This window comes from Sus scrofa, chromosome X (assembly GCF_000003025.6).
Source record: "Sus scrofa isolate TJ Tabasco breed Duroc chromosome X, Sscrofa11.1, whole genome shotgun sequence".
NCBI classification, from domain to species: domain Eukaryota; kingdom Metazoa; phylum Chordata; class Mammalia; order Artiodactyla; family Suidae; genus Sus; species Sus scrofa.
Window position 1 is genome coordinate 109,924,957 of NC_010461.5, and position 26,117 is coordinate 109,951,073.

At 45.6% G+C, this 26,117-nt stretch overlaps 1 protein-coding gene across 1 annotated transcript in view; it reads right to left on the reverse strand.

The window, feature by feature from the left end:
* GPC3 (glypican 3) overlaps window positions 1–26,117 on the reverse strand; it is a 437,111-nt gene that overhangs the window by 388,462 nt on the left and 22,532 nt on the right. The window contains exon 2 of the mRNA XM_013986449.2: window positions 16,468–16,629. Within this exon, the coding sequence (XP_013841903.2) occupies window positions 16,468–16,629 (162 nt within the window). The remainder of the gene's footprint in view (window positions 1–16,467; window positions 16,630–26,117) is intronic.

The window sequence follows — 26,117 nt, forward strand, 5'->3', positions numbered from 1 at the left end:
GCTTCCCAAGGGCCGTGCAACCAAAGGGGGGTGAAACAAGTCTTCGTGGGAGCGCCGCTTCCGTCACTTCAGGAATAAAACCGCCTAGCTCTTCAATTTCCATTCCAATAAACGTCACTCTCGGTTAGTACCTGCTCGATACATGCACATTGGCTTTAGCACATGAAAATGAATTAGCCACGACTCAAACATGCGCTCATTGAGGATGTAAACCTGAAACCATTTCTTCCTACCAGGGACCAACTCTCAAGCCTCAAACGTTCTCCCTCTGAACCCCGCAATTTTCTCATCTCGCTTCCTTTGTGTTTTGCTTTGGCCTTAAGTATTTCTCTCTTTTCTTTCGCCTATGCGGGGAATCAGGCCCTCCGAATGGCTGGGGAGGGAAAAAGAAAACAAAAGCGCCTCTTAGAGAAGCCATAGAACTTTATTCTAAGTACAAAGGCACATTTCTGCCGTGGTTTCACCGTCCTGGAGGAAAGGCGGCTGGCAAATGAAGAATCAGTGTGGCCTGGGGGCTGGGCAGCGCGCCGCCGAGGGCCCGGCTCAGGATAGCTGTGTTTTAAGTGTTTTGCTTCTTGTCTTCTCCTCTCCCTGACCTCCCCGTTGTCCACTCCCCCCGCCACCATCCCATCCCGTCGCAGGTGAGGAGCACTTCTGACTCGAGATGAAGTATTTCCCTTTTCAGAGTCGCTGGAGCTCTGTTTGTAGCCCTGTTTCGTATGATCTGCAGTGCGCGTGTTTCATTTGACCATTGCGCATTTTCTCAGTCCTGAATATATGTTAAGTTTGTTGAATCCTTTAACTTTTTAATGACCTCTGGAGTACAACATTTTCTGCGGTAATATATCAGGATACAATGCAAGGCTTAGAAGAGCTCTGATTCATAAAACTGACTTCCATATAATTTTTCAGCATGGTCCCGGTTAGGCCAAGTCAGACCTGCCTACTGAGGGCCTAAAGAATAGCGCTACACGTAATAATAAAACCTTATTATGACAACTAAAGCATTATCTCATTTGGGTCTCGTAACAATTTGAGCCTTAGGAAAGACGAAGATTATCCCCATTTTACAGACAAAGAAAATGAGGCTCAGATAGGTTAAGGGGTTAGTTCAAGGTCACACAGTTTCCACATGACAGAAATGGGGCAAGAAATCAAAGGTAAAAGTTTGTCACACTTGCTCAGACTCCTCGGATGAAAAATATCACAGCTCTCTCCCCTTGACTTAAAAGTGCTAACAACGGCTTGTGAAAAATGAAAAGCCTTGAAGGAAGGCAGAATAAAAATCTGGGAGACAATCACTGATCTTTTATCTTCTCGACTTCAAGCCGAATCAAGTTCTTCAAAAAAACCCAATAAAGCCCAGACATTTTCATCATAACAAAATAAATAATTCAGTCGGGCTGTAGAGGACTCCTGCACCGTGATTGGCTCTTTGCTGTATTTGTGACTTAGCCGCCACTAAACTGATTAAAGCTAACCTCATTGACGCGGCTCTGTCGACCGAGCCTTTGACACTGACAGTTATTAATGGAAAGTGTAAATAACAATAAATAACCTGGAGCGTCCGCAGTTATTCCTAATGGAGGATTTAGCACTTTCAAAAGTCAAACGCCTGATAGGCTAAAAATTACAGCCTTTGGTCTCTCTGGCGCCGCAGACGGCGTTAAGATTCATCACCATCCTCTGTTTAGGAAGATAGCCACAGAGCCTCGGGTTCTTCCAGGCAGGCAGGCAACTTGGATTTTAAAAAACTCAGACTCTTTGCGCTGCGAGCGGCGGGAGAAATTATCTGGTCTAACCCCACATTTTATATACGAGAAAAGGAAAGCCCAAGAGAAATGAAATTAATTGCCCAAGGCCATCCAGTGAGTCACGATGGAGTCAGAGCTGCAAGCCTTATCTTCTCACTCCCTGTCCAATGCTCTTGTCACTAGACCACACAACGGGGAAAAAATCCCCACCCAGCCTTCACAGGCATCCTCTCCCTCGGCCTCTCCCTCCCCACCCTCTCTCCCTCTCTCTCATACACACACACACACACACACACACACACACATCAATTCTAAATTATAATAGACCTATAAAGATAATTGAATCCATATTCTCTGTGCTGAATTTCTATTGGTCTCAACAGAAACAGATCTGAGGAGGACTCTCAGAGGTAAAATTATATGTAATTTTTCAAGTCCAAGTCCATCTCATGATTACAAATTAATGCCCTATTTTAAGGCACACCTGAAAATAACTGAAAAGAGCATGCTCCCTCTCCGGTTGATCACTAATGTGTGCAGTAAAATTCCATTTTTGTAAGAAAATACACATCATGTGTATTTGACTATATGCAGGGAGAAAGTCAGAAAGCCTACCGTCCTCTGTAGGAGTCAGGATTCTGGATGGTATCTATATTCTATTTTATATTTACCAGTATGTGCCAATTTTTCTTTCAAAACTAACACCTATAATTTATGTGATAAAGTATCAATAGGACAGCAGAAAAGGAATACTATGAGATGTGTGATAAAATATTCAGACATACTAAACTGTCGGTGTTTTTCAGGCTCCAAAATAATGTCACAATCGTAACTCACGGTCAGCTAAGCTTATAACATAATACCTGCTCAATGAGAACATCCCTCCTGAGAAACTGAAAAGACTTTGAACCTGATAATTATCCCTTTCCATGTGGATATTTGGTCTATTGAATAGGTCAGCCAATTAATTAAGTTTCTGTCCCAAGATGGCCTCTCGCCCCAATCCGGGAATGGCCAGCTCCACAAACAGGATGCTGTCCCGGACCGTGTTCACTAATCGGATTTGATGAAGCAAAGAACCCTCTAAGTCAGTGGGGTGTGACTGACTACTTTCTTTCTTTCTTTTCTTTTTCAGCTGCACCTGCAGCATATGGAAGTTCCCGGGGTCGGGGATCAAATGCGAGCCACAGCTGCCACAGCTGCTGCAATGCCAGATCCTGAACATCCTGCCCCGGCTGGGTATCGAACCGGCGCCGCCACAGAGACAAGCTGGATCATTCATCCACTGCACCACAGTGGGAACTCCCGACCGCCACTTTCTAAGCATAACAAAACACCAGCTAACCTTTATGGAGCACTTGCTGTATACTAGGCACTAATCTAAGTTAGGTTTTATATACATCATGTTTATTTCTCACAACAAACGTGTATGGTCAGGTTCTGTTATCTACTGTCTCTGTTTTAGTGATGAGGAAATGGAGCTTTAGAGAGGTTACGTGGGCTCCTCTAAGTAACAAGGTTCAAGCTCAAGCCCACTTATTCCAGAATCTATTTTCTTAATATACATGATCTTTTTATTATTTTTCCAGACCCAGAGTAACTCAAACTCATTGCTAATAAAGTACTTCCAAGTAGAAGTTCTATGAGGTTTGTTTTAATAAGCAAAGCTCATTGTAATTAGCAGCCCCATTAATGGGCTTGCTCAAGTCCTTCCAGCCAGTTAAACAGGCCTTCCTGCAAATCTTATATATGCTATAATTTGTTTAGCAGATTCTGTCTTCATAAATGGGAGGAAAGTAAACCTCAGTCCAAGCCAAATTATGACAATATTCAAATTAACAGAGCGAGTTAATGAGAGTTCACTCTAGATCATCCATTTTTACAAAATATTTACCTCCTGCCTTGTGTTCACTTCTGCCTTTTCAGGTTTATTGCTTGTATGTTTAATGTACAAACATATGTTTGCATTATTACAGTTTTCATATAAAAGGTTCTGACTGCCTTCGAAATAAGAAGAAAGAGCCCCACCGTGGTCCCGCTTTATTGCAAGACATTTCTAACATAGTCTCTAAAGAACTGGGCTTTAATAATTGTTAAAAGCCTAGTGTAAAGCCAAGTAAATATACAATCGAAGCAAATGCTTGAGCTGCATGTGTAATTAACCCTTGCATTCAGTGTTCTTAAAGAGTCCCCCCTCGTGTGCCAAATTTGATGTTCCCAAATTTCGGTGCCTGAATTTAGTACCAGTGCACCCCGCTCCCCAAAGCCAAGAAGCATCATCAGACCGCTCCTGCCCAGCTTCTCTCTCCCATGTACATCACATGGCACAAGTTTTGGATCAGATACTAGCTCCTTATTTTGATCGCTTCAGGTAGGCGACTCAACCCTCTGAGGTCTACACTCACCCAAGAGAAAACAGCAAGTGCACCGCCAACTCGCAACTCGGAAATGCTTGAAAACAGAATCACTGCCTGTAAAGCACATGGAACTCCCTTGAGGAAAACTACGGTGGGTACAAAGCATCATTTATTATCCCGTGAAAGCACTGGCTACTTCTCCCGTGGTCTTCATATGCTTAGCAGATATGAGCAAAGAATTCGAGTTCAAGGAGTCCAGTTCAGTGTTTCCTGTAAGGAGGTTTGTGAGCAAGGAAATGACAGACCCACATGTTCCTGTAACACTGCAGTGCCCAGATTTTAACCAGGCCAAGAAAGAGAGGCCCTGTGTGGTATGGCTAACGACTTATGGGAGTCATTTCACCAGCCAACTCTAGCAAATTTATTTCAGTTCCAGATATCACTTTCCCCATTAACTCAGGAGACCAAAGGAGCACAACCGCCTTCCTTTCATCCCTGTCAAACTCGGCAAGTTTCTCAGGAAGCAAATACTATTTAAATCATTTTCATAATTCTAAAATGCCTGTAAGACAAGTCCAGGGTCTAATTATGCCACTTAAATTTGTTGAAGATGTTTGGGTTTTTCTTTTTTTAATTTCAATAACGAAAGAGCCCAAGGGTTTAAAGCCCTAATAATCTAATAAACTTTGCTAAGTGAACATTGTAACAGATACGCCTGGATGGGATTTTGTAAATACCAGACAATTTCCCCTGATCTTTATCAGGGAAAAGAAGTCTAAATCTTTGGCAGGAAGAAATTAAATGTAGTGCAAAATAATAACATCTGGCCAGATTGTGTTCGTCAGAGTAGCAGCCCCTTTAGATGTCAGGCTGCAAAGTACTAAAATGAACTCGGAAGGGGTGTGTGCGATTCTTTATGAGGCAATAGGAAAGGCTGCCGAACTGCCAGCGAATACTCAGGGTACAATGAACTTGCCCTAGGATGTCCCTGCAGAAGATGGTTTCACATGAATGGAATTCGAAGCCGTGTGCCAAATAAACTCGGGAGGTGGGGGGGCATTCTTGGGGCATTTTGTCTCTTTCTCCATTGCTGTACAGATCCTTAACGGCACTTGCTAGTTCTCACAACACGCTGTGATCATTTTTAATCACTTGACAAAGCTTATTTTTATGTTCTACCCCTAAGGGAGACAGCGTGGCTCAAGGAAAAAAAAAAAGGCAATGACTTTGAAATGAGAAACTTCATGCTGCCGTCACTTCCTGGTTATGCGGCCTCGGGCGGACTGCTTAACGGCTCCTAACTCAGTTTCCAAATCTGTGAAATGGGGATAATAATACTTAACGCTATCACTACAGCAGGACGATTAACCAAACCCGAGCACAGAGGAGCCTTTCAGTAAACTTACTTCGTTAACCTTGCTTCTCCTTCGTGGAAGTGACCCGGATGAGGCCAAATGTCTAACCTCGCCGGCTTTCCAAAGGCCTCTGACCTTCAAGAAGGCTTGAGTTTTGCAAGTATACACTATCTTTCCCTCCCATCAAAACAGAGACAAAACCCCTCAAGGTTACATTCGAAATAATACGTGCCTCATTTAAGCCTCTTCTTCCACTACCAGCCATCTCAACCATCTGGCAGAGACTGCCAGAAAGAACATACTTTGTTTTTCCACTAAATGATTTCTTTGATGCATGAGATACTTAAATTGTTTTTCCTGCCTCTGATTTTTTTTTTTTTTTAATCTGGCATTTAGCGCGGAAGAATTCTGGTCATCTCACAGCTTTTTTTTTTTTTTTAAAGGTTTTCCCAGTAAACAACTCTTTCCAGACTGTGTAACACAAAACAATGCTAAACCAATGATTTATCGGATCGGTCAGTGTATCTGCTTCAAGAGCTAATTGCTAGAAAGAGTACCGGTTTTCCAGTCCCCAGGGAACAGGAGTGTGGCCAGAAGGCCTCAGGGTTTTCCCCCACCTACTCCTCTGCTGGACAGGAACAGGCCCTTTGGCCTCATTGAGTGAGCTTCTTTCGCTAACCTTCAAGGGCTGGGGCGTGGGGGAGTCAACACGCATGCTACATCAAAGAATAGTTCCAGGGCCCATTTTCCCAGCTGGGAAGGTGGGAAGGATGCCCAGAATCCATGCTTCAGGCAAAGAGACTGGTGGCAGGCACCGTCTCACCATCCTCCCAGCACCTTTCCAACTCCCAGCAGCTCCAGACCGAGATGACGACCTAGGAAGTGGTCGGAAGGGGCTCACGTCCAGGGGGTGGGGGTGGGGGTGGCGGCAACGCGGTTATCCGTACAGTAAACAGGAACTCATTCAGACGAATGGTCAGTGTCAAAGACAACTGAATAACAACCGCAATAATCCTTGAAACGTTTCAAAGCATTTTCATATACATTACCTCTTTTGATCTTCAAAAGCGCTGGCAGATCGGCGGATCAGGTGTTATCTTATACAGAGGAAAACAAACTCTGACTCTTTATGTTACTTACCGATTTCCACACAGCTACTGTCAGAACAGGAAATAGAACACATCTAAAGCGAACATCAATTAGTAACGAGTCAGAGACTATATTGGAAGCCAAAGGAAGATATGGATACATTTGTCTGAAGCTGTTTTCAAACCACCATAAAAAGCGAAACACTGGCTTAACAGATCAGTAAAGGCGACTAATAACATAAAAATGGGTTTGCATCCTGAATATACAAAGAGCTCTTCAAAATCAATAAGCAAAGGGCAGCTCATTAAGAACAAGGACTGGCTACATTTTAAGTGATAAAAGAATATTAATGAGAAAAATCACAGAATAAAAAGTACAAATGACCAAAAAAATCTTCCTAGTAACAAAAGAGTTCTGTTTCTTCACCCAAACAGGGGTTACTGTGAAAACGCAAAAGGCAAATGATCAGGAAAATGGACATTCATACATTGCTAGCAAGAGGGAAAAGAGATACAATTTTATGGAAGTCAAATAGGCAATAAATGTGAAAAACCATAAAAGCTGCAGAGCCTCTGACCCAGCGATTCCAGTTCCAGGAATTTATCCTGAGGAAATAATGAAAGACAGGCACCAATATCTATTTACACAGACACTGTATATGTCATTAGGGGCTACCGAAAGTAGCCTAAATTTCTAACAATAAAGAGGCCTGGATTAATAACATAGAGACAACATGATTAAGCACTAGATGGCCTCTAAACACTCTATTGCTATTGTATCATAGAACTACTTACATGGAAAGATGGCGATCATATATTACATGAAAGCATAATGTAATCCATTTTAAATATATACACACACACCTATATATGTACAATACTGAACAACAGTATGTAAGATTACATACTAAAATGTTAATAGTAGCTGTCCTCCAGGGGCTAGAACGTGGGTCATTTTATTTTCCACGTTTCCATTTTCTCTAATAAACATGTATACTCATTGGTATAATAAAAACTTATTTAGGAGTTCCCTGGTGGTGCAGCAGGTTAAGGATCTGTCATTGTGACTGTGCCGGCAGTCCCAAACCCTGGCCCAGGAACTTCTGCGTGCCACAGGTACAGTCAAAAAAAGCCTTAATTTTTTTTTAAATGTCCTGAAACAAAGTTTGCTCTATTAACTTGCCCACAGTCATCCGCAATGACATATAAGAGTGTATTTGGAAAAGCTGAGATGCCACCAGTCTCGTGATTCTTGGTCACAAGGTGTTCGTCCATGGCACTGAAAAGCCTAGGCTGGAAGAAAAGACCAGCCAGGGAGGGCAGAAGCAGAGGCGGGAAGGCTCAGATGAACATAAGATGTGCCATTTCAGTGAGCAAGCGTCAACCCATTACCAAGACTTTTAAGATCTTACATCTGAGTCGATGTCAATACCTGGCAATAAATGCTGTCAGCAACCGTTGATAACTTTTCTGTCCTTCTGGTCATAGTGGTGGTTGTTGCAGAGGAAATGGAAGAGATGGTAAATCTATTTCCATTCAGATATTTCTTTTAATGGTGCGTGTGTGTTCCCTAAAACATTTTCTGAGTGCCTACTATCTCATGGGGGGGGGAGATACAGGGTTGAGGTGGAATACACATGAGCCCTCCCCTCAGAGAGCTCATTCGCTAGTAAAGAGACTCATGTTAATCAAATAACCATCATGTTCTCCTGCCAACTTGATAAGTACTAGAAAGGAAAAAAACCACAGGACCCCAGAAGAGGAAATTACGGTAGAACCCGGTATGACCTGACGATTCCATTTCAGTTAAGCAGGTCCAGTACTAAAGCTAAAGAACTTCCGCCAAAGGAGGGGAGCAAGAGAGACATCCTGATTTCATCTTTTTCTTCTCCCACCTCTCCTAATGCAAGCCAAGGAAATCAGAGTCTGCCCCTGCCAGTTAAAGCTAGAGGCTACGTTAACGCATTCAGACCTCAGACCGCTAGAGGACTATTTAGAAACCAAATAGAAATTCGGTCTTACATACACACACATACACACACACACACACACACACAGAGCAAGAATGAAAATGCCCAAAAATGTTCTAAGCCGTTTTCTCTGAATGATAGGGTCATGAGTGGGTATATCCGAGCATTTCGATTTTAATTAAGTCATGGTAAAGCATGAAAAGCATTTTAAAAATGTCTATGTGCCAGATATGTGACACTCACTACTGCGAAGCAGATATTATATTTCCTAGGCAATTCTGCTTGTACACGTACAAGGCGGACTAACAGAAACAACATGGCGGCCACACATTTGCTTCCTACAGACCAGCATGGGGCTGGGCTCTTCACGGTCCTCACTGGATTTCACCCTCTTGGACGAATGGCTCAGAGAGAAGACACTGGCCCTCGGTCACAGAGGAAGGAGGTGCCAGAGCTGGGCCTTGGCCTCCAGGCAGCCTGACGTCGGGGCGCACGCCTGGCTCTCTGTGCCGCTCTGCTTCCCTCCTAGGGGTTTGGCCCTTTCCAAAGGGCCGACGACAGGCTGGCTCGGGAGGCCGGGAAGCCTGGAATCTAGCAGGCACTTCATACTCTTTCACTTGAGAGGAAGATGTGCGCTCACTGACCTGACTCCCGCACCGGAGTCCCTCCCTCTTCTCTTTGATCTAGAGCCACATCTGTCTGGAGAGCTCGGAAAGGCCTTCTCCTCCGAGAACCTCTACCCTCTCGTTGGAAGCAATCTTTCCAGCCCCACAGTCCCACACAGAGGCGAGTGTCCTGTGAAGCTAATGAAACTTAAGCTACAGGGACCTGCGCTTGTCCACTTCCTCCGAGAGGAGCCACAGGCATTTCGCATTTATTTCCCTTTTGTCTCCTCTTTCTCAGAGGGCCTCCAGAGGGTGTAAGCTTTGGGCCCTGCAAAACCTGGATCCACTCCGACTCCCCAGAGACCACTGCTCACCTTCTTCCTACAGCATTTCCCTTAGGATGCCTCGTTCTCAAGTTAGTCACGTGCAAAAGTCTTGGTTTCTGGAATGTGAGCTACTTTGAAGGGAGGCATGAGGTACTTTTTATCTTTGAATCCCCTGCAATACCTGCCTTCAGCCATGCGAGGTGCTTGCTCAGCAAACGTTTTTCAGGTAAATAGAATTGAAAGCGAGCTAGAGTTGGGGAGCTGGTCCAGGCCACAGAACACGTGGTGATTCGGGGCACAGGCTCTGCAGCTGAAGTCCTGGGTTCAATTCCCATCTCCACCATTTATTGGTCATGTGACTTCAGACACATTACTTCCTCTCTCTCCACCTCCACTTCCTCGGCAATAAAATATGAGGCTAGTCACAGTACCAATTTCATAGGGTTGTTCTGAGGGTTAAATGAGCTACTACAAGGAAAAGACTTTAGAACAGATAACTTTTTTGGGTTTTTTTTGCCTTTTAGGGCCCCACCCGTGGCATATGGAGGTTCCCAGGCTAGGGGTGGAATCGGAGCTGTAGCCGCCAGTCTACACCACAGCCACAGCAACGCTGGATCCGAGCCGTGTCTGTGACCTACACCACAGCTCACAGCAACGCCTGATCCTTAACGCCCGAGCGAGGCCAGGGATCGAACCCGCATCCTCATGATTCCTAGTCAGATTCACTAACCACTGAGCCACGACAGGAACTCCCAGAACAGGAAACTTTTCATTCATCTCTCACTGACGGAAATCCGTGTCCAGAGAGGATGATTCTGACCCTCACCTCAAGCCCTGGACGTGCTGTCCCGCACCCGCGTCCACACGTCCTCGCCATCCTCCTCTAGACGCATTCACACCCAGCCCGAGGGACCCCAGAGCCTGCCCCCGAAACCTTGCACCCCACCGCTGACCTGGGAAGCAGCGGAGGCGGCTAAAGGCATCAAACCCAGCTCGGCCTCTGCAGGGAGTCTAGATCTGAGCTGCTGGAGCCTGGAACTAAAATCAGAGAGAAAGAGCCAGAAGGCAATGGCGCGTGATAAGACAACGGAGACCCAGGGGCACGGGATGGAGGAAAAGGATGCGAGGAAAATGACCCAGGAAACAGGACTGGTGACTGACTGCAAGATGAGACAGGGAAGAGGGGTTGGTGCGGGGCCACCGCAGCCCCGGGAAGCATGTCCCAGCGGATAGAGGGAAAGGTGTTTTTAATCTCTAGTTACCACTTCCAGCTCCGAAGAAAATCGCTTCTCCCTCCACTGACTGACAGGAGAATTCAAATCTCTCAAACATATGCTTCATTGCCCCGTATCAGGTACTTCAACTCAGTGAGACAGAAAGAGGAGGAGGAACAGATGTTTTCAGAAAGTAAACAAATCCCAGTGGGGGAGGGTGGAGAGTAACGCTCTGGGCACAAGTGGTATTTTTCCTGGAAGCTTCTAGAGGGCAGGGACAATGTCCTTTAATTTGCACGTTGGGCCCTGATGCCTTGGCAGCTATAGGGGGTGAGTTCAGAGCCCGATTGAATCAAGGGCCATGGGCGGAGGTAAGGAGTTAATCTGCATAATCTCCTCACCTCAGTGTAGGCCCAGAACATTCCCCACCCACCCACTGAGTCAGGTTTCCAAGCTCTTTTTATTAAACAGTGTTCAGTCTAATTACTGACTTTTGAATCAATAGAGGGCACAGGAAAGGTTTACACCCCACCCCCGCCCCCGCCCCCGGCTCTGCGAAAGCCACAGAATTTTGAAACTGAATTAAATCCAAAAGGTCTTAGTTTTAAAACCGAAATAACTTTAAACACCCAGTTTCCCATTGTTTTTCCAATAGCACGAATAAGTAAAGAATCACATTTTTTTTTTAAACTCTGCAACCAAAATATCTCTTTGAGTCAGCACCATAAAAGTACAGTAATTAAAGCCAGCATCTTCTGGGCCCTGATGAGAAATTCACCCTTTTATAATGGGATTACTAGAGCTTTGCCATACAGATGAGTGGTTTGATTAATAATTTACATTTTTGAGGATATATAATCGCACTCACGTCATGGTTTACTGTTCCTAAAATTCTCCTATTCAGTTCAGGGTTATTCGAGTTAGCCCTGGCAAATGAATTGAGTTCTGATTAGACATCAAGGTAATTATTCTCTCCCATACACTATTTTCCAACAAGAAAGGGTTGTGACGAAATAGCCGACAGTTTGAGCGGGGGACTCAGTGGGGCTCAGACTAGCCAAGGGGAAAAAAGTGTGAAATGGAGGGAAAAAATTGCTCAGTACTCGCTTAAAGCCCCCACTACCTTATAAAACCTAAATTAACAAATGATTGAATCTCAAAAACATGTTTATCAACATCCAAGCAATTACTTAGTCACATATTAACTGTGAAGGAAAAAAGCTTTACTTGAATAACGTCCCTAAACAGTTATTTCAAGCAGAAAGGACTGGAGAAATTGCTCTGAACGGGTGGAAAAGGGTATTCTAGGCAAGGGCGACTGTATTTAGAGGGAGTGGGAGAGACGGGAACCTGACAGAAAAAAAGCCAAGAGCAGGTGGAAAATAAGGGCTAGAAAAACAGAAGCAGCGCAGGACCACTGCCCCCCCGTATCCATCTCCTCCACAGGGAGCAGGTAGGAGAGAGCCTTCCTCCTCTGCCACGATGGCACCGACCCGGAGATGCCCTGAACACAACTAAGCCTTCCTCGTCTAGCCTCTCGTGTGTGGGTACAATGCACCAGACAGGAGCCAGAAGAGAAGCTTCAGGAAGCGGGGGAAAAGGACTGCTCCTGGCAGTACTGACGTGTCAAGCGGGACAGCTTCACATGTAGGAATGCGTAAAATGAACCCCCTTTTCAAAGGGTCCTTTGTCTAAGTGTGCTCGCACCTACCTGTGCGCTGGCGCTGCTTCGCTATCCTCTACACGGGCCGAAAGTTGTTGCATGCCATCGCAAATGCCAGCTGTGTCGAGCCGAATGTCGGCCATGGTCCTGCGTGGTTTATCTGGCCTCGCCTGGGGTCCAGTGATTCCCCCCAAAGGAGCTATCGAGATAACTCTGCATGTAGACAGCGCTTTACAGCTGTCCAGACACTCCCACATGCATTACTCTCGGAAGTAAGCACGACTATAATTTTTGGCCCCATTTTGCAGATAAGAAAACTGAGGCTATTGAGGCTATCGGCGTCTAACCCATCACCCAAAGTTCTGAAGCTCATCAACACAGAACTGGAGTGAGAAGGTAGATTTTTCTGACTCCAAGTCCACTGTTTCTTCCATTGTTGTCTTTAAGCACCAAGAATATTTTTAGCCATTTACAATGGAAATGTCACGAGAAAACCAGTGATGTGTAACTTGATCTTTCCGCATCAACGCACAACCATCACTAGCAACATTGGCTGTTGGATCTACCATAATCCAGGGGCCACAGAGGCATGTCGGGATGTACCCTGTACGAATGCCCCCAAGTGCCACACTCAGTGAGCCCCTGAGTCACTTTTAGGTCCTCCACTGTACTGTCACTCATAACTTCTTGCTGCTCATATGTACCTCCCTCCGGCAGTCTCGCAAAACCTTTCTACTCACCTGCTGATCTACTCCTGGCTAAAACAATGAGAAACTCCAGCTGGTAAAGACTGTGCATAAATTCAGAACAGCAGTGGTCTATTCACCAGGACCCAAGAGCTCTCAGGTGAGTCAACGACATAAGGACACAGAGATGTTTTCTGCTTAATCACCGTTTCTCCTCTCTGATAAAGACAGTTCAAGTTGTGAGATAGGCCCCTTCCAGAAAAGCCAAGTGCCGCTGCACTCTGCCGAGTCTGTTCTCACTCAAAGTCAGTGGTACCCTGGAGAAGACTGGAAAAGAACCTGGACAAATATTTCCTGATGGTACAGGGTGGAAAGTGACAGCGAAGTTCTGCAAGGAAAACAGAACTCAAGGCTTGAAGGGGTAGAGGTGATGGAGATAGGATCAGAAATTCAGAAGTCTAGCACATTCTTCTTTTCAGGGACCATACGTCCTACAATTACTGAATTTCGTTGCACCTCAAGCTCCCTGAGAACAAGGAAAACCGTGTCACGGGACAGCTTGGAAAAAGCGGGGGCATCAATGTGTTTGCTCATCTGTAAAAGGGAGCTAATTACAGTATGAAGCTCAGAGGCTGCTGGGAAAATTTAATGAGATCATTATGTAAAAGTGAGCATCATACAGTAGGCGCTTAATAAATTATCACTATCACCACCACCACCAGCAGCAGCATCATTATTAGGTAGGGGAGAAGAAAAAGAAGAGAAAATCTCCTTTGAGTGGAGTTTTTCGAAAAGAATTAATTAAGCAGAAACAAAAACCAATTGCGTTGCCCCATTTTACTAAGCACATCTAAGTAAATTAAATTTAGGAAACGAGGCAATGCAAAGATGGAAAATAAAGAACAACTTTTTAAAATGCTTCAATCATGATCAAAACAACATTAGCACGAGCGCTCTCCAACCACTGGCGCAAAGGGCCCCAGGCTCATTTGCGAGGGCAGAGGGCTTCCCGCAAGCGAAGACAAAAACTCTACATCGAGGCGGTAAGGATTGCTCGTGGAACTGCGCACATATTTGCAGAAAGCACTCACTGCTTAATACCCCCGTTCAATGGGGACCAGCGAAGGAATCTGAAAGAGACAGTGGATCTCGGCCAAGATCAGGATGAGCTTTCTTCAACTTCATGCGGTGAAAATAGCTCACAGCCAATTTCATAGGAGTGAAGTACTGGAGCAATTTTCTCCAGAATTTGCTCTACCAGAATCTTGGAGAGGGGTGTATTTTAGGGAAAAAGCAACAGGCCCCTCCCCCAAATTAAATTCATTGGAATAAGAAGTAGTTCTAAGAAAAAAGTAGATAACTCCTCTTTATTTTTCCCCTCAGCAATTAATAAGACAGGGTCTGGGAGTTCCCGTTGTGGCTCAGGAGAAAAGAATCTGACTAGCATCCATGAGGATGCAGGTTTGATTCCTGGCCTCGCTCAGTGGGTTAAGGATCCGGCGTTACTGTGAGCTGTGGTGTAGGTGGCAGATGCGGCTCGGGTCCGGCGTTGCTATGGCTGTGGTGTAGGCCGGCAGCTGCAGCTCCGATTCGACCCCTAGCCTGGGAACCTCTATATGCTGCAGGTGCAGCGCTAAAAAGCAATGCCAAATGGACAGCTGCGTCAGCCTCTCTGCCTGCTAGCATTACCTGTGCGTCCACTCCAGCATCTTCTTCCAGCCAGGCCAAGGTAGTCAGGCCAACGACACCTGTGCATGTGCTTATTCCAGGAAGGAAACGAATCACAAATGCTCCGTTCTCGAAAAGCACCTTGACACCCCACAGAGTAAGATTCAGCCTCCGCTTCAACTTGAGTCTGTCACATCACGCCTCATCACCCTACTTTCAACCAATGGATGAGCTTCCAAACCAATCTAAGAAGTGCACGAATGGTACATGTATTTTTAAAATCGGCTTAAATTATTCATTCTGTGGCCAAATTGTTAGTCTCGACAAACTCTTCACAAGAGTCTGACTGCATAAATAGGTTAACAAATACTCCGAGCGTATGTATTGTACTTCGTATAATCAACCCAACATCCCCTGAGGCTTTGACCCAAGAAACTGTGGTGAATGTACGTTTTATTAGCTAATCGGAATAATTTTCTTAGGTAATTCTAAGTATTTCATTATAATACACAACATAAGCTATAATCAACCCACCTTGTAATCCAAAGAGGTTCATTCTTACAAAGGTGCCATAAATCTAAAGATTTAGCATGTCAGGTAGTCAGGCTGCTATCTTTCTATCTGACCCCAATTCTCTCCTTGAGGAGCAAGAAAAAGGCAGCTGAGTCCAACTACTTCAGGAAGCATAGAAGAAAGCCCCCAGGTCCGTAATCGAGGCTCCTTCACAGGAAGCCTGCATCATGGGGTAGTTAAAAGCAGAGCTTCTGAGGGCCAGGCCGCCTGGGTTCAAATCCTGCTTTCCCCATTTATTCCTTGTGTGACCTTGGGCAAGTTACTTAACCCTCTGTGCCTTGAGTTGTCAACCGTGAAATGGGGAAACTAAGACCACCTCCTCCTTCATAGGGGTTATAGTGAGGATTGAATGGATTCGTGTAAGTAAAACGCTTACAACAGCACCTGGCACAGGAGTTCCCGTCGTGGCTCAGTGGGTGATGAACCCGACACGTATCCCTGAGGACGCGACGCGAGCGCCATCCCTGGCCTCGCTCTGTGAGTTAAGAAGGATCCGGCATTGCCGTGAGCTGTGGTGTAGGTCGAAGATGCGGCTTGGATCCCCTGTTGCTGTGGCTGTGGTGTAGGCCGGCAGCTGTAGTTCGGATTTGACCCCTAGCCTGGCAACTTCCATATGCCGCAAGTGTGGCCCTAAAAAGCAAAAAAAAAAAAAAAAAAAAAAAAAAAAAAAAAACAGCTCTTGTTTACAGTCGTGCACAGGTGTAGTAAGAACTGAGACGCACAAAGAGAGAAAAGGTAACCACGCACACCAATGAGAGAGCATCGGGCCATCAAGTCACTTTCTCGCCCTCAAAGGGACACGGTCTAGGTGGTCAGAAAGAGTCCCCGCGAGTTCCACGCCCAGCCAACTCACTCCGGGAGCCAACTGGGGTTTACGTAAACTTTTGTGTGTGTTAAGCACGTCTTACGAATTAGCAGAGAGGACGTACTGTTTAAAGGTCTCTGCGCAGAGATTCACAGTGTTCACAGATGGGTACACGCAACGTCCCTGGTCCCTGATTTTGGCCACTACCCACCTTTGCAACGATTGCAACGCGGCTTCTCTAAAAACCGTGGTGTTCCTGAACCAGAATGGCTCACTGGGAGGTTTTTCTACCAAGCATTACTGCTGGAATGGTAATGGATGCATGAGACTCAGCGTTTGAGAGCCCGGTGCCCCAAGAATGATGCCATCAAGCGGCACTTCTCAAAGGAACCCCAGAACTCACCTTGGAAAACCGCAGCATTCTGAATAATTAAGAACTTGAGCTCCATACTTGCAGACTGAAGCAGTTGTTCCATGTTCAATCGCGCTGTTAGTTGGTATTTTTCTTCCATCTTTCTTGAGCAGCATGTCGGGCCCTTGGGGAGACATACTTGTAAATCTGATCCTGAAACAAACAAGTTTTTCATGTTTCAGTAAGCGAAATGTCACACACGCATAAAAGAAGCCAACAGGGCAAAACAATGCATTTCTTTTAACATACAGTACAATCTTGATGATTCAAAATCAGTGTTTATCTTAACTAATCCCTGCTTTCTCCCAATTGTCCTTACGACTGATTCTTTTTGAATAAACCTAAGAATTAACTGCCTAGGTTTGACTCCTAAATTCTGTATAAACTAATTTATTGCACAAAGTATATGTCACTAAGCCCCGATAGCTCATTTGTCTGTTAAAAGATCAATCTCCACTCCTACAATTTCTTTTTCTTGATTATAATCTATGAATGAGAATGCAAGCAGGAAGCAATTTTCAGACTTCCAGTTATGATTTCCTAATGAAATGGATTGTCTGGCCAATCCAATGTTGCTTTGGGGGAAAAACGATTAAAGCACCAATACCATAGCAAAGCGACGTTGTTGTTGTTGCCCTTGTTGGTGTTGTTTTAACGAAAGGTCTGGGGCAAGAGTCACAAGGGAAACATCCGCAAGATACTATTGACATTCCGGCAATCACCCAAATCCCTTACAGCCCCAACAATTCGAGCTCTGTCACACAGGTTGAGCCCTTGTTCCTCGCAGCTGCTGAGCCCACCCATCACCCCCTCCCTTATGATGCAGAAGGCTTTTTTATTTTTGCACCTCCATAAAGATTTGCCAAATGAATAATCTTCTCGATTCTTCCCAAATCGGGGAATCAGAACCTCTTCCCAGTCCTCAACCAACGTGATCCTTTGCAGTCCTCAGAGTTGACCAATCCCCCCTTAAAAACTACCCTCCCCCGGAGTTCCCATCGTGGCACAGCGGAAACAAATCCGACTAGGAACCGTGAGGTGGCGGGTTCAATCCCTGGCCTCGCTCAGTGGATTAAGGATCCATTGCTGTGGCTGTGGTGTAGGCCAGCAGCTACAACTCCGATTCAACCCCTAGCCTGGGAACCTCCCTATGCTGCGGGGGCGGCCCTAAAAGGACAGAAAATACACACACATACCAAAAAACTACTCTCCCCTCTTGTTTTAGCAAAGCTGCCCACCCCGCCCACACCCCCATACACCCCCCTAGTGCTATGGCCTTTCTTCTCGGTCTTTTCCTGCTTCCTCGCGCTCTGCCTATCACATAAACGTTGTTGCCCCTCTTTCTCATTCTGTATCTCCCCCAACCACCGAAAAAACCCACATGATTGCTGACCTCTCTAATCCTGCCCTCACTTCTGTCCTGAGCTCCGCAATGCTCTGGATTTTCAACTGCTCTCTGGGAATCTCAAATTCAGCACACCCCAAACAGAACCCAACAGATCCCACGTGCAACACACGCCAGTGGCGCCTCCCGTGTTCCGCCTCTCAGTTCATGATCAACATCTACCAAGCGTCCCAATGACAGAACCTTTGTTGTTTTCAGCTCTTCGCCAGTGACACACTTGTGCATCCATGGAGGCCATCAGCACACGAAAGAGAACCGAAGCCATGGAAGCAGGTGAGAGTCATTCCACAAACATTTCATTGGGTACCTCCTATGTGCCAAGCACTGTGGCCACAGCAGTATATAAAGTCCCTGTCCTTAGGGACCTTATATTCTGGGAGACAACAAACTACACATATATTTATAATTTCAAGCAGTGATAAGTCCTTTGGGGAAAATAAAAGAAGGAAAAACAAAGTGTGGTATATACATACAATGGACACGCAGCCATAAAAAGAAATAAGCCATTGATATCTACCACCACATGGATAGAGCCCTGGAACATTACGCTAGGTGAAAGAAAACAAATTAAAAAATTACACGCTATATGGTTCCATCTAGAAAGTGAAAATTATAGAGCCAGCAAGCAGTTCGGCAGTTGCTGGAGGAGATGGAGGGCAGGGAGGGGGTGAGAGGGAGGAGACTGGGGGGAGTCGGATAGATATGTTCATTATTTTGATTGAGATGACTGTTTCATGGCTGTAAACATATGTCAAAATTTTCAAATTGTACCTTTAAAATATGTGTGGTTATGATACGTCAATTATACTTCAATAAAGCTTTGGCACTTTTTTTTTAATGTTTTAAAAACAAAGTAAGCGAGATAGGGAGTGTGGTGGCAGCAGGGACGATCCTATGTATACAGGGCAATCGGGGATGGCCTCTTTCATAAGGTGCCATTTGAGGAGGGTCCATGATTTTATACCCTCTACCAACACTAGCAAATGTTAGGGCTCAATCAATACTTAAGTCCAACCTCCTTCCTCTGCTGCAACTCCTGTTTTACTCAGACTTTCCCTTCAATAAGCGTTTGTTGAGCTCCTTCTTTGGTGGCCGGGAAAATGGGCATCGCAGACCTCCGACTGCAGGGAGTGTGCGTGGCTGATGGTTGCAGCTGCTGGGCTCTGAAATTCACTGCCATGTTGTGTCCCGGCTACCCTCTCTAAGGGCTGCTCCCTGCCCGAGGCTGAGCATGGCCAAGATGCCAAGCCCCAGGAGACACAGGACTGTGGCTCGAGGACTCCCAGCTGACCTGGATGAGACTTACTTCGAACTACGCTGCAGTCTACATTCTTCCTACCCCAGCTTCCCTCCCTCCCTCCCTCCCTCCTCCGCAGAGGTCAGACCCACCCCGCAGTCAGACGGCTCTTCCAGCCTCCTTCAGCCCCGTTCATTTCCTTCCCAAGGCTTTTCCCCAACGCATTTCTTGCATATCGAGTGCCCTCTCGGCATCTGCCTCTCAGAGGACCCAGTGTAACAGATCTTCTATGTGCCAAGCTCTGCGCTGCATGGGGGCGGTGTGACTTTGAACGAGACGGTCCCGACACCAAGGGGCTCACTGTCTAAGGGAGTCATCAGAGAGGAAAACCTAGTGCATATAAATGAATGCAATAAACCAACATAACTAGGATGACAAAACATGTATATGGGATAACCCCAAGGGGGGGACTCCCCCAAAGTCCCGTAAAGTCCTTCCTTGGCAAAGTAAGCCTTCATGATAAACATCAAACCTTATTGAAATGAGGCTAGAAAACATGTTCAGAAATATCAGACAGCTTTTCAACGACTGAAGGGTTTTTTTTTTAGAACAGTGTATGGGAGAGTTCCCTGGTGGCTCAGCAGGTTAAGGACCTGGCGTGGTAACTGCTGTGGCTCTGGTTACTGCTGTGGCATGGATTCAATCTCTGGCCCAGGAACTTCCGCCTGCCATGGGTGTGGCCAAAAAAAAAAAAAAAAGAAGGTGGGGGGCGTTAGTGAGCCCTGAGTTACCAGAAAATGTATTTGTATTACCATGTCTCATTTCCCTAGGAATATTCCAGTTAACCGTAACCTTACTGTATGTGTCCGAGTTTTCTTTTCTTAGTTCAGGAATGAAATTCGTCATGTTTTACCTCACATGACATCCCTGCTGGCATCCACAGGACTGACTGCAAGCGCACCCCTTCCCCCTCCTCAAGGGAGAGGCTGACAAAAGCAGTAGAGGAGAACACAGATAATAATACACAGCGCCAGACCTAATCCAGCGCTGCGATTTACAGTCCTGGATGGGAAGGTGATATTTAATGTGTCCAAATACAATTTGGGGTCTGGAGGCCTAAGCGTTCAGATTTATCTCCTATAAATGTCAGTCTCATGTATAAGCCTTAAACCAATTTTAAATAGGGTCTAAGCTTCAAGGCTTTATGATTATCTTCAGAAAAAAAAAAAAGAGAGAGCTAGTTCTAAGCTCACTGGGTTCTTTCTACATGAGGTGACAAAATGTACTGCTTTCCTAGCAGTCGAAAGTGATGCCGTTTACTGGACCAAGAAGGCAAGGAGTCCCCTGGGCCATGAGTGGCTAATTTAGATTTAAACAAGATCGGCTGGGAGACGCCTCGATAGGACAAATCCTCGATAGCAGGTACTTTCCATATAGCAAGTTCCTGTCCAAATGGTTTTCTTTCTTTCCTTGGTAAACCGATGCCTCAGTAGTGTGTTTCAAAGGCAAACACTCGCATACATTCATAGAGGTGAATGCTATAGATAAAGTTCTCTGCGTTTCTAAATTTCCATTGGTGATGACTTCCGGTCTTCAAGAATGGCAGGGGTTCGTGGGCAGAGCAGTGGTTAGTACTGTTCTTACTCCCACCAGCTCTGGCTAGTGGGAGTTATAAAATAATGGGGCTCGGAGCTTTTCTTTGTCAAGTGCTCAGAGTTGCTCTCATCTTGGAAGGTAACAAACTGCCACTCAATGCTCCAGCGGAAGCCCAGGGATGACTCTTTAAATGACCATGACACTGGCTGGTTTGCCTTAGTATGATAACTCATAAAGACACTTAGAGCATGCATGGGGTACCCCTCCCCAGAGCTGCTCAAATCTCACCATCGTATAAACTAAACTCCCACTACCTCAAGAATCCAGCCAGCCAAAATCTTTAAAGGACTAAAACCTCCAACGAGGACTTAGGGGACAATACATCAGACGTCATGCAGAATGGTTACGTGTTACATCCAAATGGCAGACATGTTTATATCGCAATATTTCTTCTCTCTCCCACTTAGCATGGCCTGGTTAATCAATCAACTGGTACAATTCATTGACTGGGGGGCCCATAGTTAGCTACAGATTTGAGGCAATACAGCATCTGTCAACTAATAAGAACTCAGGATTTCCAAACCAGGAAAGAGAAGAACATAGGCCAAAGGAAAAACACATTTGGTTGTTTAAGTAAATTTCATATGATTCACAGGCCAGCCTAAAATAAGCCTCCACACATGATGGCATAAGGAACAAAGTGGGCCAGGAGAGCTAGACCCGCCGGAATGAAATGACAACGTTGAAATATAACCATTTCATTGCCTGAACGAGCACATGAAAGAAACAAGACAGAAAGAACACTCCAAACAGAAAGAAACAGAGAAAGAATTTAGAGGGGAATCCTCATCAACAAAACAAAGAATTACTCTGGGAACCAAATCCCAAGTGGGATGAAAAAAAAGTAAAACCCAGGGCAAAGGACTAAGGAGGTACCCTGAGAACCGGTACAGACTTGTGGGAATAAAAGCAGAAAGGCCAATTCAAGAAATAAGATGCAACCTACAAAAGACATAGTCAATGGCAAAGCTTTCTTTAAGTATGTCAGGAACAAAAGAAGGTTAGGGGAGAATAGCTCCTTTATTCGATGGGAAGGAAAAGTAACTATGGACCACACTCGTCAAAGAGGTGCTTACATTTTGTGTGTGCGTAAAAATGAAAATCACTGGGAGATGGGAATGGAGGCAAGCAGGATAGCCTGGGACAGAGATAAGGAGAAGACAGCAGTTGACTATTCAAATGAGTCAAAAAGCTTCAACTCTTTAGAGCTTAATAACCTGCATTCCCAGATGCTAAAAACAAAAAAACAAAAAAACAAATTAACCGAAGTCATTACAGAGCTGCCAGCTCCCATGTATTCAGAAGGATTAAAAAGTAGCTTCGTCCTAGAATCTCCTCTATTAGATCCTACTTCCCGAAGCCCGGAGGACGACGCCCATGCCTTTAGGATGCCCCGTCCACCCCAGGGAGCCCTGCGTGTGCAGCGCTCCCTTAATCGGGGCTGCAGACTGAGCACACCAGTAAGGAACTTTCTGTCTGATCTCAAAAGAGGGAGTGGAGACAGACGACCCTGAAAATGTGACATCTCTATGCTTAACTTTGATCTTGGAAGAATATTTTAAAATACCACAGAAATCAATTTCTCAACATCTTGAAGATGCACAAATAGATGTTTCACTTGAAGGCAATATGAAGTCATTGATTTCTAGTTATTTTGAGACAATGTCTTGCTTGGACTTTGGGTCCAGTTCCGAGTCCCACAACTGAAGCAGGATATGTGAGCTGTGGAGGCTTTTTTCTGGGGGATTGTTCTCGTGTGTATCCAAGCTGGGTGCCCTGACCAGTCCCCTGCCCTTCCAGAGGCTGAACCACGGGTTGGTTCTCAGAAAGCCCCCTCCTGATGTGTTCTCTGGTGTAAGGGGCTCTCTTAGGTCCGGCTCCCTGCGGCCTTGCCTTCTTGGCCTCCAGAGCAGACTCCTTCCTTTAGGCCTCGTTTTAGCTCTGTTTTGGCTCCATTCAAGGACTTGACATCTTAGACGGCTCCTGGTTTCCCTTCGCCCCCTCCTCCAGGACTGGGTCTTTAGTTGCTCTTGGCCATGCAGTCAGGTGCAGCAGGCTCGCTTGGAGACCCCCTTCCAGGCCTGAGCCCTGTCGCTAGTTGGAAGAGGACATGGTGGATAAGGTTGTCTAAATGTGTCTGTGCTACTGGATTTCATGCCAAGTCAGTAAGTACTAATGGCCCGGAGGTTATTAGCATCATAGCCAACACTAGTGGGCAGGAAAGAGCAAAGGCACTTACCTATAGCCTGTCTCATCAGGTCGCTTCCAATTTAGTCCCAGCCCCAGCACTTACCAGCTGTGCAAGCAAGGCTGGGCTATTTCACCTCGACATGCCTTTTTATCCTTTTTATTTTATTGTTGCTTTGGGGGGCCACACCCACAGCATATGGAGGTTCCCAGGCTAGGGGTCCAATCAGAGCTATGGCCGCCAGCCACAGCCACAGCCACAGCAACGCAGGATCCGAGCTGTGTCTGTAACCTACACCGCAGCTCATGGCACTGCCAGATCCTTAACCCACTGAGCGAGGCCAGGGCTCGAACTCACAACCTCATGGTTCTTAGTCGGATTCGTTTCCGCTTTCCCACAAAGGGAACTCCACGTTTGTGTCCGTATTATCAATACCACCCACCCTGCAGAGCCGCTGCAAGGACCGTGTGAGATTATGCATGTAAGACTCTTGGCCTACTTGGTACAAGGTAATTATTCAATACATGCTAAGTAAAATTAAAAGAAACAAAAAATAAATTCACGCCAAGAGACCAGACTTTCACACACAAAAATAGCTAGAGAACGGTAAAAGTCAATATATGGTTAGGTGACAAAATATGCAGCATATTTTCTGAGGTGATGGAAATAGTTCATATTTTAACTGGAGTAGGAGTTACACGAGTATGTAAATTTGTCAATACCCAGTAACTTCTTCACTCAAAATGGGGGCACTTTATTATTTGTAAATTATATTTCAATCACGCTGATTTTGAAAATATGTAATAGAGACAACATTTGCTAGATAAGCGAATGCTCCCCAGAGGCTCTAGGGGTCAAAGAAGACTTCCAGGAAGAGGTGGGGCTTGAGCTAGACAGTCAAAGATGAGAAGGCCAGTGGGTAAAATCTATTTGGCACTAGAAGAATCGTAGGGCAAGACCAACCTGCCTGGAGAGAAGCTGGAACCGGGGGTAGAGCCAGCTTATCAGGCAAGATGGGCCAGAGTCTGAAGGGACTTCAATGCAGACGGAAGACTATGGGCTTGACGCCAGGGGCCAGAAAGAAGCCCTGCTGAGTCGCAAGCAGAGGTCTAATACGATGAAGGGCGCTGTTTAGGAAGATTAGTCTTATAGCTTGAAATTGGGAAATGGGCTTTAGGGGAAAAAACCTCTCAAGGTCACTTCCAGCCCTCCTACTCTCTAATTACCTTTATTATGCTCTATATGTTGGTTATTTTACTAGACTGCAATTTTAGCTAATGACTATAAATTGTCAAAATCACATTAAAAAACACATTAAAGAACAGAAGAAATATTAATGTAGACCTTGATCCTTATACTTTTCTAAAAGCAGATAGAACATATTCAAACAGCAACAGAAGAGACTAAATCATCAGGGCTGAGTAACAATGAAAATTGAAATCTTTTCCATATATATATATATATATGATAATTTGACACATTTCATTGCCAAGGTCTGCTTTATGAACAGATATTTTTTTGCTAACAAAGGTACATTGTGCTAAAAATAATAATGCGCTATTATAATTAAAATAATATGAAGCAAAGCAATGAATGATATCCAAAACTCGTTGCTTCATGACGTGTAGGGAAAATAATAGATGCCTATTAAAATTATCCAAAGGATTAAGTGTCGGTTGCTCCACTAGCGAACCAAAAAAAATATACCAAAGCATTTTTAAAAGGTATTTTTTTTTCAACAGAGGACAAGTCAATTTGCCATCCAAAAATATTAAGTCATTTCCTTGGCATATAATAGTGACTTGCTATTAGAACGGTGCCTTTTCCCCTAATTAATCATTATCTAAATCAAATCTTACACGCTCGTTAATTTCTTACTAATCAAGATAGGAATACAGATGAAAGAAATGGCTGCGTTCGAAGCCAGTGAGGAAGGTGGTGATTGCTGGTGAACCCAGATGAAGGTTCCCTTCTGTTATTTAGCCTGGAAGGACATGACCTTGCAGAGGGCACACCTGGGTGTCTCGAGCTCCGACTTTAAATCAAAGATTTAAAAGTAAAAGGCAGGCCACAGTGTCGCTCCCACGCTGGAGTACTGGGAATTTAAAGCGACCCTGGAGATAAGCCATTCTCTAAGCCTGAGAATGGAAGAAAGAATTACCTTTCTCTCTCCTGCCAACTGGCAATGAACAGCGTTATCATTTCATGCCCCGAAAAGGCTGAATCCCTAGATCGCGACACCCTCCCACAAAGAGCTTCTTTCTGGACCACGTTCCCACCCCGCAGTCCACGCGGGCTCGGGGAGTACAAAGTCACGGACCACGTGCAAGCCTGCCAAAGCGGTGAATGCGTCACTCATGCAACATTTGCCTACCGCATGCCTACTGTGGGCCAGGACTCTGCCCAACCCAAGGAATACGACAATGAGCCAGACGCAGTCCCTGTCCCGGAGTTCACAGACTGCTCCAGGAAACGGACACCCGAACTAACTCGAAACCTCGAGGTCCTTCTGGACGCCTCATGCGCCCTCATCCCCCAGAGCTCGACGGCCCTAAATCCTCCGGGCTCCGCTTTTTCAACGTCCCTCATCATTGCCCTCCTTCCCATCTCGGCCTCACCCCCTCACCTCGTTGCACTTGGACAGTTAACAGAGCCTCCAAACTGGCCTTCCCGACTGGACACTCTCCTCCAGCCGAGCCCCAGAGAGACATTGCAAAAGTACGTCTCTGATCACATCCTCCTCCTTCTTGAAAACGGAGCACGGGCACAGGGGTGCAAAAGGGGGTGGCAAGTCCAGGCACTGCCAAAGAACCTGGTAAGGCTAGAGGGAAGGGGAGCGGGTGGAAAGGGGCGGGGGCCGGGAGACGGGGAGCTGGGGGAGCCCTACCGCACGACGATGCCTCGTTATCCTTGGCTATGTTTTGTTTGTTGTCTTTTCAGATTTGTGTCCCAGCATTTCGGAGGTGCACCTGGCTCTGAGTTACCTCCGGATGGCATCCTCGCAGGAGAGAGTGTTGGTGGGAGCAGAGAGAGACTCCGCAAGCTTTCTGTCCTCGGAATTCCCAGAGCCCTCCGCGGCCGCTATAAAGGCACTTCTCACACTCTCCAGCTTGCATCCGAGTTCTACTTGCATGCCTTATCTTTGCTAGATTTAA